Below are 14946 nucleotides of genomic sequence, written 5' to 3'. Positions count from 1 at the left end.
CTTTAGTTCATGCTTGCTTAATATACGTGGAGATGATTCTATTAGGAGATTGTCCTGCTCATATCTAGAGAGAATTGTAGATTTAGTTGACCTTCTTGGCTAGAATTCAGTAGGAATTAGTATTCATCTAGACCACTATGATCATGCCAATATTTGCATAGTATTTAGTAAACTTCAACAGTCCTGTTTGTAGATCCCCAAAGCAGAATTCTCCAAATGAAGGTAAGGAAGTGGTTTTAGGAGGACAAGATAATTTCTCTATGTGGGAGCATAATAAGATAGTAAAAGGACACACAAATTTTGGATAGATTCACAATGAAATCAGCAAATTGAGATCTAAACTACCTTTCCCTATATGGAGGCATTGGTGTAAAATGGAACTAAAGGATACCTTTAAGACGTTTCTGAAGTTATAGATTTTGAAAGATTATTCGCATTTATAAAGAACTATATTTCAACTTGTTGGGGTGTTTCTGAAATGGTGTGAGAATGGAAATCTAGAACTAATATTAGGGGTTTATAGTATTATACTCTTATTGTTACCCTTTTCCCCCTTAGAATTGAATGCATTTGTGAGAGAAAAGTAAAACTGGAATAAAAACAGATAAAGTTTTAAACCTTTTAAAATGTGAGGTCCTAATCTAGAACAATTGTACCTCTAAATCCAAAATCATTTTATTTACTTTGGATCCATGTAAGGGGTACCTTAAGTTTTATTCTTTTGGTCTTGGTCGCTACCTTGGAACAAAGCAACCCAGACAGTCTCTTAAAGATTTTGTACCTAACAATAGAACTATAGAGGCCAGACAGCCAGGGGCGAATAGGGACTGCCTAGGTAATAAGCCCAATGCCCCAGTTCTCTCTGAGTCTTAGATAGGTTCTTTGTTCTACATTCAAATCTCAGGGAAACTCTAATGCTGTTTCATCAAGTGGAGGATGAAACAATATGTACTTTTTGGGGCCCTTAGAATTTCCCAGTGATCAAGTTTTGTTGGCTGGGAGAATTGCTTGCCTTTCTTCTACATGTTGGTTTTAATTTTGTACCTATTTATCAGTTGAGGGGGGTGACTGGGTCATGTCAATGGCGGTTAACAGACTGAAGTTTTTTAACTCACAGGTCTTCTGGCTCATCCCCCCTACAGCCCACAACCTGGAGCTGTACGAGAATTGGCTGCTGTCAGGGAAACAGGGAGACATCTTTCTGGGTGACCGGGTGTCAGATTGCCAGCGCATTGAGCTCAAGCAGGGCTATACCTTCGTCATTCCCTCAGGTAAGCAGGATAGGAAAAATGGATTATCTACTCTAGCCACTTTTTTTCTTAAGTCAAAAGGAATTGATGGATTACTACCAAGAATGATTATGATGCTGGGGTAGGCAGAAAACAACAGTGTCCTTTCCTGTCATTATGCAGTGGATGCTGAGATTTTTTTCTTTTAAGGCAGTGATTTTCCACTAAAGGTATAAATCAGAATTGCCAATGGATGCTTTTCAGATCTATATGTTTGGGCCCCACATTATCCCTAGAAATTCAGAATCTCTAGATAAAACCAGTTCTGCAGGTGATATACAAACCTCTGGTTAAGAACTACCTACTCCTCTAGAGGATGACTGTGAAAGCTAAAGAAAGTGCTGAATTAGTAATATTTTTTATCAGGTCATTAGTTCCAAAATAAGTACTCAGAGCACAGCTTTTAGGGTCACAGACATGTATTAGAATTCTGACTATGCATTTACCTGCTAAACCACTTTTGTCAAGTGTTTAAATCTCTGTTTTATTTTGTTGTGAGGAGTAAATGAAAATACATGTAAACTCTTATACTGAGCCTGATCATAGTAGGTACTCCAATAAATAGAAGCAGCATTTATTAAAAGTTTGTTACATCTCTCTCCCAATTTTTTGGGGGGGAGGCAACCAAAATTTTTGGTGGCCTTGTTTCGACAAGGCTTTAAAAAAACACTTTACATTCATTTTCTCATTTGCTTACCAACAAGCATGTAAAGTATAATTTATGTTTTATAGAGGATAGTGAAACTGCAAGAGATTAAAGAATCTGACCAGCCACTAAGAGGCAGAAAAAAAATGTGTGGTGTAGGAATCTTGTACTAGTTCTCTGAAAGAGCCATTTTATAATGTGTACTTACAGCTACTACCCTTCATTCCCTTTCTTCTAGGCTGGATTCATGCTGTGTATACTCCTACAGACACGTTAGTGTTTGGAGGCAATTTCTTGCACAGTTTCAATATCCCCATGCAGTTAAAAATATACAACATTGAAGATCGGACACGGGTAAGTAATTCTGTATAACAGTTGATGTGAACAGGATTACTCCAGTTAGATAAATGTTATAAGAGATTCATTGATAGTTTATCTCAAAACTTTAATTTTTCTTTGGATTAAAATGCAGTGTTCACATTTTGGGAACACTGAAAGAAAAGTTTTAACAAGATCTACATGCTTGTTTTGGGGGACTCCAATTCATAGAGGTTCTTGGTATCTCAGATTTTTATGGGGGTAGAGGTAGACATTTGGTAGTGTCTTGAGCCATGTTTTTCATTTTTATGCTCTTAGAATAATTTGTTGTAATGGGACTTATCAACTCAAGATACACAACTTTAAGTTCATGTATCTTTCTTTACTAACACTCAAACTATTGTAGTTTAATATAGAAATGTGTATACTGCCTTTCTCAACTGAGAGAAATCTATGAGAGAATTAAGTATTGTAGAAAATGATTTGTGTGTCTTGTTTCTGTTTTCCCTAGGATGGTACAGAGCTGATTTCATTCTAGACGTATAGGAAAAAAGTTAGTTCATTACATGCAGTAGGTACTTTAAGGCAGGATTTAGCAAACCTTTTCTGTAAAGGACCAGATAGTAGAAATTTTAGGCTTTGTGGCCCGTACAATATCTGTCTATTTTCTAACTCTGTCTTGTAGAATGAAATATTTAAAAGATTGAGCATGGTTTAAATAAAATAAAATTTAATTTATGGACACAAATTTGAATTTCATATACTTTTCCTGTCACAAATGCTCTTTTAGGGTATTTTTTCAACCATTTAAAAATGTGAAAAACACTCCAAGCTCACAGGCCTTATAAAACAGATAGTTGACCAAATCCATCAGCTGCTACTTGCTGGCTGACCCATGCCTTAGGGTTAAATAGGGCAGACCCTAGTTGGTAAGGGCTGAATTATATCTGTATATGATTGAAGTATAAATGGTATTGACATTAAACAGCAATTAGAGTACAGAATATTTTGACATTAAACAGCAATTAGAGTACAAAATATTTAGGGCATGTGATGTTCATAACTTGCTCTGAAGTAGTTCAGCAAATAACAGCATATATGAATAGAGATTAGCAAATATGGAGAAATGTTAACAATTGGTGAATCTTGGAGAAGTTAGAGAAGTCTTCATGGTACTGCACTTGAAACTTTTTGGTGGACTTGAAAGTTTTTAAATTAAAAATTAAAAAGTAGCAGTTAGTAAAGAATTTACACCTTTTAGAAGGAATAAGTATTGGCCTGTTTACTGTGAACATGCTCAGTTAACTATTTTGGTGTCTATTTTGAAACATTTATTTTGGTTAGGAACTACTTACTGTCTTATACACAAGATTGGTACTGTTGGAGTTACAAGGATTGCCCTATTAGTAGAATTAAGAGAGAATACGGTGCTTTTTAAATGAATTTCCTAAAGGTGAACTTTTGCTTGTTTGTTAAGCGTAATGAAACTACAAAAGATAGTAAAGAGTTTAATAAGTTTGAAGTTGTAATAATCCTATATAATAAAGAGCTAATATGCTAATTAGATCAAACATCCTATATAATAAAGAGCTAATATGCTAATTAGACCAAACAGCAGAATCACCATCTCACCATCCGGACGAAGCTGGGCTGCGAGGGCACAAATTTCGTGCATCGGGCCTCTAGTAGTTAATATTATTACATATTATTCCATTTTTCTTAAGTATGGCTTAATTCTTTTATTCCAAATAAGGAACCCTTCTATGTTTCTATAAAATGAAGTAGTGTTTTGTTTTGTTTTTAATTGCTTTCTACATCAACGTTTTATGTGCTAAATACCAATATATTACTGATCTCTATATACTTACCAAGTTTAAAGAAGAATATAAAAAGATGTTTTATGAAAGAAATATAAATTTAAGGCATTGCTTTGGTTACTTTTGCCATGCCAGTGTAGAAATATACTATATAAACTTAAGTGTTAGTAATTATTCTCCTGATAGTGCTGAAAGGATCAATAATTTTGTAATGAGAAGCTAAAAATTTTTGCAAAAAATTTGAACCCAGTCTCAGAAATTGATATGCTCTCTGGTGTCTGGCAGTATAGGTAAAATGTAATGGGGCAGGATGGGTATGTGATATCTTGACTATTACTAACATAATCTGATGAGTTCAAGTAAAAAATAAAAAGTTGAATGTTCTATTATGTATTTTCTTTTTTTTTTTTTCTTATCAATATTACTCAGTTCTGAAGAGTCCAAAATGGCTTTAATTTGGGGAGATCGTATATTAATTTTTGTGGTCCATCCCCCTATCTACGGAGAAGTAAATTAATTTGACTTTTAAATAAGAGAGGAGAAACCTCTTCTTGTTGTAGCCACGTAAGAGACCCAGACCCAGAGCCTGGCTTCTCTGTGTTGGAAAACTAATGAGAAGTACATGCCTCTCCTGCCTTGGATGAGGAAAGTGCCCTGTGACCTGGTGAAGGGTTTTGCAGTCACATGTTCTACCACTGAGCTGTACCCTTTCTTGGTGAAGGGTTTTGAAAAGGGGCTCCCATCCAGATCACCTCGATTTAGGAAGACTACCTGACATGCAGCTTTGAAAAGGAGATGGGAACTTATTCTCAGGAGTTGCATATTTAGAACAGTCTTTAACATGATGTTTTGCTTATTCTTCTGAAAGGTGGCCTCTCTAAATGAAAACAACAAACTGTATTTAGGATAGTCCCCATCACTGGTCTTCTTCACTGAATAATACATACTGATCTGCCTTTTCCTTGGCTTTGGTAGATCTTAAGGACTATTCTTTTTTTTTATTATTATTTAGCTGGAATAATTTCATGCCACTTTTTGGGAAAATGGAAAGAAAACAAAGATAGTGACTGATTAGGCCATGTGGAACAGTAATCTTGATTTGTGGACATAACATCTTGGCAAACTACAAAGTGCAAGACAGGCAAGCTGAGAGTTGATAGCAGGGAAAATATTCAGTCTTGTGTCATGGACTGGATATAGCTAGAAAATGAGTCTCTAATTATACTTTCATAGATGTAAGGACATAATAAAAACATATAACTTAATTTCATGTTCTGTTTTTCCATTAGCTTCTTTATTCCATGGCCTTCTTATTCAGGGTAGAACTATAGTAAAGGCCAGATGCTTGACATGCCTTTGTATTCTAAGAACCCTAAAACAATTTTCTCAATTAAGTATATTGTGTCTTACATGGTAACTCTCTGTCTCAGAACTTCTTTTTGATGCTTTCCTACTCAGAAGTTATAAATAATGACAGTTTTTTGGTTGTTCTGAATGGTCTTTCCAAGTACCATTTATCTTTAGTGATTGTTTCCCAAGATCAACATTTTCTAGGTTGTCAGATAGAAAATGCCAGCCTGGGTTTTCAGGTTGACTAGAGAGTTTTTTCTAGATTAATTATTGCAGTGATATAGTTATTTAACTCGCTTTTAAAGTTGATATTAACTTTCTTTTCTCATTATTTTGCTTCTGTAGGTTCCAAATAAGTTTCGCTATCCATTCTACTATGAGATGTGTTGGTATGTGTTGGAGCGCTATGTGTACTGCATAACCAACCGCTCCCACCTAACCAAGGAATTTCAGAAAGAGTCCCTCAGCATGGGTAAGTTTTCTGCCTATACAAACTTTCAAGACACCCTACAGGATTGAGGGTGTGGCCAAGAATATTCAGCAGGCTGTTGCTCAATGGTTTTTTGTGGGTTTTTTTCTGTGTGTGTGTTTTTTTTGGTTTTTTTTTTACTTATCTACCTGAAAATACCAAATTTAGTCGTTGGAGTTGAATGCTGGTTAACAGCTGATCTCCTACCCAGATGTGAATTACTAGGCTAAATGAAATATTCTGGATCTCTGTCTGAGTTTGTTATTACTTCATTCCTCAAGAAAGGAATCAATTTTCTGGTATGTGTCTTACTTTTTAAAAAAAATGTATAAAATATATTGGGATAATATTGGTTAATAGTGTCATAGGTTTCAATTGTACATTTCTGTGATACATGACTTGTATATGACATGCTGTGCCCACTACCCAAAGTCATATCGTCTTCCATCACCATATATCTGGCCCCCTCTACACTCTTCATCTTCCTCTCACCCCCCTTCCCCTCCCCTCTGATCACCACCATACTGTTGTCTATGTCTGAGCTTGTTTGTTTATTGCTTTCAGCTTTATATCCCACATATATATGGCTAAGTAGTATTTCATTGTATGTACCACATCTTTATCCAGTCATCCATCTAAGGACACTTAGATTGTTTCCATGTCTTGGCTATGGTGAATAATGCAACAATGAGCATAGGGATTACAAATGTCTTTATGAATAAATGTTTACAAATTTGGGGGGCAGATACCCAGATGATGGATTCGTGGGTCTCATAGTAACTCAATTCTTAGTTTACAAAACTACTTTTTAAGTATACTAGTATGTGCTTCACACTGTCTACTTTTTAAAAAGATAATTAAATCATAACCCCAAATTTGAGTTTGAACTTGAAATTAATTTACAATAATTTTCATAGGTAACTTATTTTTAGCACACAAAACCAGGCTCTTCTCAATCTTCTGAAAATCCTATAGCTGTGATTTTTAACAGTGGACATATGGGTGTTGGAATAAGGAGAGACCATTTTAAACATGTTACAACTTCATTATTTATAACTTGAAGGCCCCTCCTATGCTGCCTATTTCTCTCATTGATCACATGGCCAAGTGGCTTGTTCTTACTGCATTTTTTTTCATACCAACAGATTTGGAGTTAAATGGGTTGGAATCTGGAAATGGGGATGAAGAAGCAGTGGATCGAGAACCCCGGCGCTTGAGTAGTAGGCGTTCGGTCCTCACTAGCCCTGTAGCCAATGGGGTCAACCTGGATTATGATGGACTGGGCAAAACCTGCCGAAGTCTTCCAAGTCTGAAGAAAAGCTTGTCTGGAGATTCATCATCTGACTCCAGCCGGGGCTCCCACAATGGCCAAGTGTGGGATCCCCAGTGTAGTCCCCGAAAGGACAGGCAGGTGCATCTGACCCATTTTGAGCTTGAAGGCCTTCGCTGCCTTGTAGACAAGTTGGAATCTCTGCCACTACACAAGAAATGTGTCCCTACAGGGATAGAAGATGAAGATGCTCTTATTGCTGACGTAAAGGTAAGAGTTGGTTGTGTTGTACGACCGCTACTGATCTGATTAGAGCTGTCAATTTCTGGATTCTGAGAAATTTTGTACAAGTTTGTACTGCATAGTGTTTTAGTTCCTAAAAAGAGGTGCCTGTTGTGAAAATACTAATATTTGTATCATCAGGACTTAAATTTAGTCTTAAAAACAAAAATTGCAGGCTGATCATAAAAATAAAGAAGAGCCTGAGAAAGTGTTTATATTAAGAAAAAAAGAGGTGCCTGTTGAAATATTACTTTAAACTTAAGTTACCCTCAGATAAACAGGCCTATTTCAGAACAAAAGTGGCCAGTAACAATGTCTAACCGTCTTACCCCAAGCAGAAGAAAGAAATTATTTTATGTTGGGTTATATTAAGTAGGTTTAGCATATTTAGTTTCAAATTTATCTAGTGGGAAGACATAAATATATAGGGCAACTTTTAAAAAAATATCATTTTAAATATAATGCAACCTATTATATCAAGTTTCTTCATGTTGTATATCTTTCTCTTTTTTTCCAAGAGATCTCCCAGCCCTAGCTGGTTTGGCTCAGTGGATAAAGCGTCGGCCAGCGGACTGGAGGGTCCCAGGTTCGATTCCAGTCAAGGGCATATACCTGGTTGCGGGCTAGATCCCCAGTGGGGGGCGTGCAGAAGGCAGCTAATCAATGACTCTCTCTCATCATTGATGTTTCTATCTCTCCTTCTCCCTTCCTCTCTGAATCAATAAAAAAAATTTTTTTAAAAAAAGAGAGATCTCCCGGTATTAGTAATCTTGAAAGCCTTTCCCATGCCTCATGTGTTGGTCTCAAAGAAATGAGTTTGTGTTTTTTTAAATATGTTCTTATTTTTTAGATATTTTTATTGATTTCAGAGAGGAAGGGAGGGGAGAGAGAGAGAAACATCAATGATAAGAGAGAATCATTGATCTGCTGCCTCCTGCATGCTTTCTACTGGGGACTGAGCCCACAACCTGTGCATGCGCCCTGACCAGGAATTGAACTGTGGTTCATAGGTCGACGCTCAACCACTGAACCATGCTAGCCAGGCAAAATGAGTTTATTTTTAAGGCATCCAGATTTGAGCCTTCTGAACTGGAGGGAGCTCTTTTAGGGATTTTCTCATATGTAGCCATTAAAATGAACAACAAAAAATGTAAAGCTGGGAATAACAATTTAAGTCAGTATCTGGAACTGTGTCTTGGTTGCAGGGCATGGGTATGTGTATTAGAAAGCTAACTCACAATTTGTAGTAAGTGTTATTTTTAAAGCCTGTCATAGATTATTTTAGCCCTCAGAAGGATTATAGGGAATAATTCTGTCACCTTAAGATAGATGGGCTAAATATCTCATACTAGGGGTTTTTTTTCCATCTCTGATTACTGATTCAAGTTTTTCTCTGGTCACCACTAACCAACTGAAGTGCTTCCAACCTTTTGCAGCTACCTCAGGAAAGAATTCCAAAGACTGGAATAGGACCTGAACTTTTTTTCTTTATATGATTGACATTTTCATTATATCTTATTGTTTATGCCTCAGTAAAAAGGTAAAAATTTAGAGAGGCTAAAAGTCTAACCTGGTGAAGTTGGTTCTCTCCCTGGACAATTGGTTTTATAGTTTGGTTTTATAAGGTTTGCTCTAGAAGAGGCAAGTGGCGTCACTTTACCTTGTATTTAGGGGAGGAAATGACAAAGTTCGAGGTAGGTGCAGTCCTGTTTCTATAATGATTAATGCATAGCACAAAGCAAACATAGCCATAAATTTCCAGACTCACAAGCTAGACCTCAGACTCACTTCCCATCCTTAAGTAATTAAAGGACACTTAGTTTCTTTCTTTTCCATTGTGTTCGGACACATATAAGTATATTTTCCTGAGAATTTGAGTGTAATGTCTTTCTTTTTTTTCTACAGAAGTTTGTGGGGTTTTTTTAAATATATTTTTTTATTGATTTCAGAGAGGAAGAGAGAGTAAAAACATCAATGATGAGAGAGACTCGTTGATTGGCTGCCTCCTGCACGCCCCCAACTAGGGATTGAGCCCGCAACCTGGGTATGTGCCCTTGACCGGAATCGAACCCGGGACCCTTTAGTCCGCAGGCCGTATCCACTGAGCCAAACCAGCTAGGGCCAGAATTTTTTTTTTTTTTTTTATATGTAATCATTCCATCTTGGATACATGTGGGAAACATAAAATTATGACTTTGGGAACTTAGTAATTTGTATAATTGCCTTTAAGAACCCTAAGAAGAAAGATTTCTAAATTTATATCTCACTGACATTCTTTTGTTCTGGGTATTTCTGATTCATGAAAAAGAGAAATATCTTTTCAATCCTAAGGGATGTCTATAGTGATGTCCAGAATCCAGTTGTAGGAAGCCATATTATAATCTGCTAATCATTTATACAAGATCAAGTATCATGATCGAAATAGGCAAACTCTCTTACCAAAGTAGAGGAAGCAGAGTGGTAAGGGAAAATTAAGAAAGATTTGGTTCAAATATTAAGCAATGTAAAAGGAGGCTGCTAGAAGGGCAATGAGTTTAGATGATACATTTAAAGAGGACTCAGCATTATAAAAGTGTCTAGAGCAGTGGTTCTCAACCTTCTGGCCCTTTAAATACAGTTCCTCATGTTGTGACCCAACCATAAAATTATTTTCGTTGCTACTTCATAACTGTAATGTTGCTACTGTTATAAATTGTAATGTAAATATCTGATATGCAGGATGGTCTTAGGCGACCCCTGTGAAAGGGTCGTTCGACCGCCAAAGGGGTCGCGACCCACAGGTTGAGAACCGCTGGTCTAGAGAGAGCATCCTAAGTTTATCAGGAATCATGAGAAACATGGCTGCCATTGCTGGCTAAGATAGAAGGGCACAGAGACTAGAGCATGAGGAACGAATCGACAGTAAGATGACTCCATAGGCTGACAATGTTTGAATTTCCCCTGCAGAGGCTTTTCCACAACTTCTTTTGTTTACCCAATACCATAATCATAATCAGAAGACAACAGCTTCAGATCCCAGCTCTGCAGGTACTTTAATTAAGATCAAATTAATTGCCCGGTCAGCGTGGCAACAGTGGTTGAGCGTCAACCTATGAACCAGGAGGTCACAGGTTCAATTCCCGGTCTGGGCATATGCCCAAGTTATGGGCTCGATCCCCTGTGTGGGTCATGCAGGAGGCAGCCAATTAATGATTCTCTCATCATTGATATTTATCTCTCTCTCTCTCCATCTCCCTCTCTGATATCAATGAAATGTTTTTTAAAAAAGATCAAATGAATTAATTATTCCTACGTTTGACTATATTTAATCTGAGCTTCAGATAATAGTGAGTTTGGAGCTTGAATAATTTGAAAATCTGAAGAAAAAAAGCATTGGGTTGGTTAAGTGCCGAGTAACTATACAACTAGAGACTGTAGTGCTAGAGAACTTAGTGTTTGTAGCACAGAAGGCTACACTGCAGTGGACGACAGAAGCAAGCTTCGTTTACCCTTCCTGCAGAGGAAAGGATTGGTTTTTGTTGTAGCCTATTGGTTTTGTTGAGAGCCACAAATAACTGGCAGAAGAGAGGAGAAAAAAAGTGGTGAGATGAGATGTTCATAAACATGTTCTCTGGAAGAAGTCAGTTTTAGTGATGTGGTAAAAGGGCTTTGAAGATGCCAAAATGTTAAGTTCTACAGTGATGAAGAGCAAATCATAGAATATAGAGTTGGAAGGGGATTCGATGAAAATGGGGCATTAAAAAGTGTTGACTTAATGGTAAGGTTCAAGGGAAAGTAATCAGTATGTGTAAAGTTCTGATTAAGAGGTGTGTGGATAACCTTGAATCGTAAAAGTAGACTAAAAGTAGAATGGAGTTCTCTCCTCCTGTGAGATATTTCATATTTCTAAACTTGAGAAGTTGTGTCCTGGATAGACGCTGAATAAAGAGGCAGGACCTGGAGCAGTGTGTATAGAACAGTCCCATTAATGTAGGAAAAAGAGTCTCTTTGTACGTTTGTTGGGGGGGCAGAGGAGGGCACATCAACTGCTGACAGAGGGTCACGGCAAGGTGGTGGGAGTCAGCTGGAAGACTGAGTTTTAATCAGACTTTATTGTTTTGTTTGTGTTTGTTTTGCTAATAAAAGAGATCTTAATATCTGCAAAAAGAAGCTTTTAATATATTATATAGCCCTAGTTGGTTTGGCTCAGTGGATAGAGCATCAGCCTGCAGACCGAAGGGTCACTGGTTCGATTCTGGTCAAGGGAACCTACCTTGGTTGCAGGCTCCTCCCTGTCCTGGCCCTGGCCGGGGCCTACAGGAGACAACCAATCGATGTGTTTCTCTCACGTCGATATTTCTCTCTGTCTTTCCCTCTCTCTCCCACTCTCTCTGAAAATCAATGGAAAAAATATTCTCGGGTGAGGATTTAAAAAACTAATGTACGCATATGCCTAACTCACTTAATGAAAAATTCAGTGTTGTTGAATATTTTTCTATTTTCCTGTTTGCTCTTAAAGCATTTACTAGTAGATAAGCTTGGCAACCATTTGACTTTGAGGGCAAAGCCTGTTTTTCCTCTATAAATAACATCTACCTCAGTGGGGCTGTTATGAAAATTAATGATGTTAGTAAAGTACTTAACAAATAGTATTATTACAGAAAAAAATTAGATATTACAAATCTTTGAAATTCATTTATTTTGCTACTTTGAACGATGCGTACTCGGTGCCAGGAATCATGCTTAGTGTTGGAATAAATATGCAAACATGTCAAGGACTCAGCCCTCAAGGGGCTTACAGTCCAGTGGTGGAATGGCATTAAAGTGGGCTAAGAAAGTAAGTGCAGCCCTAGCCGGTTTGGCTCAGTGGATAGGGCGTCGGCCTGCGGACTCGGGTCCCAGGTTCGATTCCGGTCAAGGGCATGTACCTTGGTTGCAGGCACATCCCTGGTGGGGAGTGTGCAGGAGGCAGCTGATCGATGTTTCTCTCTCATCGATGTTTCTAACTCTCTATCCCTCTCCCTTCCTCTCTGTAAAAAATCAATAAAATATATTTAAAAAAAAAAAAAGTAAGTGCATTCTAGGTTCACAGGTGCTGTGCATGATAGAGGGCACTGAGAGCACTCAGGGAAGGTCCAGTGGTAGATTCTGCCCTGGGGGAAGGAGGTGTCAGTCTTCTTAATTCACCAGTTAATAAACTTGCCTGTTAGATGATACAAATTGATTACTACAACATTATATAGATGGTAAAAGCTCTGAATTTATAAATTTCAAAACTGTACTTTGTGTTTCAATAGGCTACTGCTGCTCCGATCTAAAATTCTAACATTTTATTTTGTAATTAAGGTCTAAAAATTTACCCTAGACTCCATCCCAGGGGTATGATGGGATTGAAGCCAGAGTTATGGTTACAAATAAATACAGAAGCACTGATTAGAAATTTTCTTTGTCTGATATTAATAAAGAGACTAACTGGTAGAGGACCCAGTATAATTAGATCTTAATCCAGTAAACCAGATTAGGAGTGGGGAAAAGCAGCATGTATAAATAAAATTTCATTTGCAATTCTTACTATCAATACATTTATAATAATTCACATTCTTACTGAGTAGAAAGTTTTAAATAATTTAACTCAGTTACAAGGCATATAGGTTAGCCCTGGCCAAGTGTGGCTTAGTTGGTCAGGTGTTGTCCTGTGCACCAAAAGGTTGCCAGTTCGATTCCTGGTCAGGGCATATTCCCCGCGTTCCAGGTTCAATTCCCGGTAGGGAACATGCAGGAGGCATCCAATCAGTGTTTCATTCTCACATCAGTGTTGCTCTCTAAAAATCTATTTTAAAATCTTATTTTAAAAAAGTATATAGAGTAGGTTAAAATAGATTTATTCTTTAAAATATTTCCATTATTTGCCGAAACCGGTTTGGCTCAGTGGATAGAGCGTCGGCCTGCAGACTGAGGGGTCCCGGGTTCGATTCCGGTGAAGGGCATGTACTTGGGTTGCGGGCACATCCCCAGTGGGAGATGTGCAGGAGGCAGCTGATCGATGTTTCTTTCTCATCGATGTTTCTAGCTCTCTATCTCTCTCTCCCTTCCTCTCTGTAAAAAATCAATAAAATATATTTTAAAAAAAAGTAAAATATTTCCATTATATTTCTGTATTATGTAATGTCATTTTCTTAATCTGATCTTTAAAAAAATTTTTTTTGAATGAACAGATCAATTTAAAATTTTTTTTTTTTTTGAGAGAGAGAGAAAGAGAAACATCAATGTGAGAGGGACACATCAATTGGTTGCCTCCTGTATATACTCCAACCTGGGGTGTACATCACACATGCCCAGGTATGTGCCCTTGACCGGTAATCGAACCCAAGACCCTCCAGTGCACTGGCCGACGCTGTAACCACTGAACAATACCGGCAGGGCTAATTCTGATCTTTGTTGCCTATCTTTTATTCTGAATTAATGGGGGGGAAGGGGATCGGCCTATTAATTTGTGATTTGGAGACTTACTTGGAGTGTTTCCTAGTGCCCTATCTGTTTTTGTTCTTTCCTGTGGCTTCCAGAATTTATATTTGCTACAACTTGAACTTGTATTTTGTTTCAGAGTAACATGTTTCCCTTAAGTATTTGTATTTTATCAACCCTCTAAAGTTAGATAGCACTAAGATCAAAATAAGCACTTTCTGCTCTGGCCGGATAGCTCAGTTGGTTAGAGGGATGTCACATAAGGAAAGTTTTTCACACATAATAGTGTGAAAGCAAGTCAGTTGAAGCAAGTCATAGGCTGATTGAGTCTTTGAGTCTTAAGAATAAGTGCAAAGAAGAGATTTAGGATAGAATGACCATATAAATATTTCCAGGAAGAGCTTCACCTAAGAGCACAAAAGTCCCTCCTTTCTTTGGCAGACTACTATACAAATTAAAGTATGCAGCCCCTGAAAATATTATACTACTGACTGCATTAGAAACTCACTGAAACAACCATGCTGAGAATAAATAAGAATTCCCAGTGGTGAGAGCTAGGGTCTTAGTAGCCTGGAATGTTTATTTCAAAGCAGCTTCTGTAATTTTCAGAAAACTCAGGTTACATTTCTGAGAGTCTAAAGATTACATTTAAAAATTAAAAATTACATAAATCTCAACCCAGAATATGATCCTCTATAGCCTGAGAAACTGCTTGTTCAGAGCTTCCCCCTGTCTGATTGGTGCAAGGAGAGTGGGTGACGCGCATCACTTCAATGGCTGTTAGAAGTAGCATTGTGGGGCTGCTTTATCTAGGGAATCAAGAAGAGGCAGTCAGGACAAACCACTAGACTAGGGAATGTGCTGAGTCCTGGTGTCCTGAAGGTGGAATAATCTGAGGGACAGAATAAGCACAATAAGTTAAGGTCCTAGGAGACTGGCAAATACACATTTGCTGGCTCTCTGACCTCAGGTCACACCTCAGCTAACTTGACTTGGTCAGAAGAGCTGCCTAGGCATGACTCTTACATGGTGGCTCCCAGTCGCAACCCAAGGCAGCCATC

At 37.7% G+C, this 14946-nt stretch overlaps 1 protein-coding gene across 5 annotated transcripts in view; it reads left to right on the top strand.

Moving 5' to 3' along the window:
• KDM2A (lysine demethylase 2A) overlaps window positions 1-14946 on the top strand; it is an 85665-nt gene that overhangs the window by 53018 nt on the left and 17701 nt on the right. For all 5 annotated transcript variants that reach the window (XM_006102511.3, XM_023743835.1, XM_006102509.3 and 2 more), the window contains 4 exons: window positions 1118-1271; window positions 2174-2289; window positions 5766-5892; window positions 7035-7429. In XM_006102511.3, the coding sequence (XP_006102573.1) occupies window positions 1118-1271; window positions 2174-2289; window positions 5766-5892; window positions 7035-7429 (792 nt within the window). The remainder of the gene's footprint in view (window positions 1-1117; window positions 1272-2173; window positions 2290-5765; window positions 5893-7034; window positions 7430-14946) is intronic.

This window comes from Myotis lucifugus, unplaced genomic scaffold (assembly GCF_000147115.1).
Source record: "Myotis lucifugus unplaced genomic scaffold, Myoluc2.0 scaffold_415, whole genome shotgun sequence".
NCBI classification, from domain to species: domain Eukaryota; kingdom Metazoa; phylum Chordata; class Mammalia; order Chiroptera; family Vespertilionidae; genus Myotis; species Myotis lucifugus.
The sequence above is the reverse complement of the archived record's forward strand: the minus strand, read 5'-3'. Positions and strand labels throughout refer to the sequence as shown.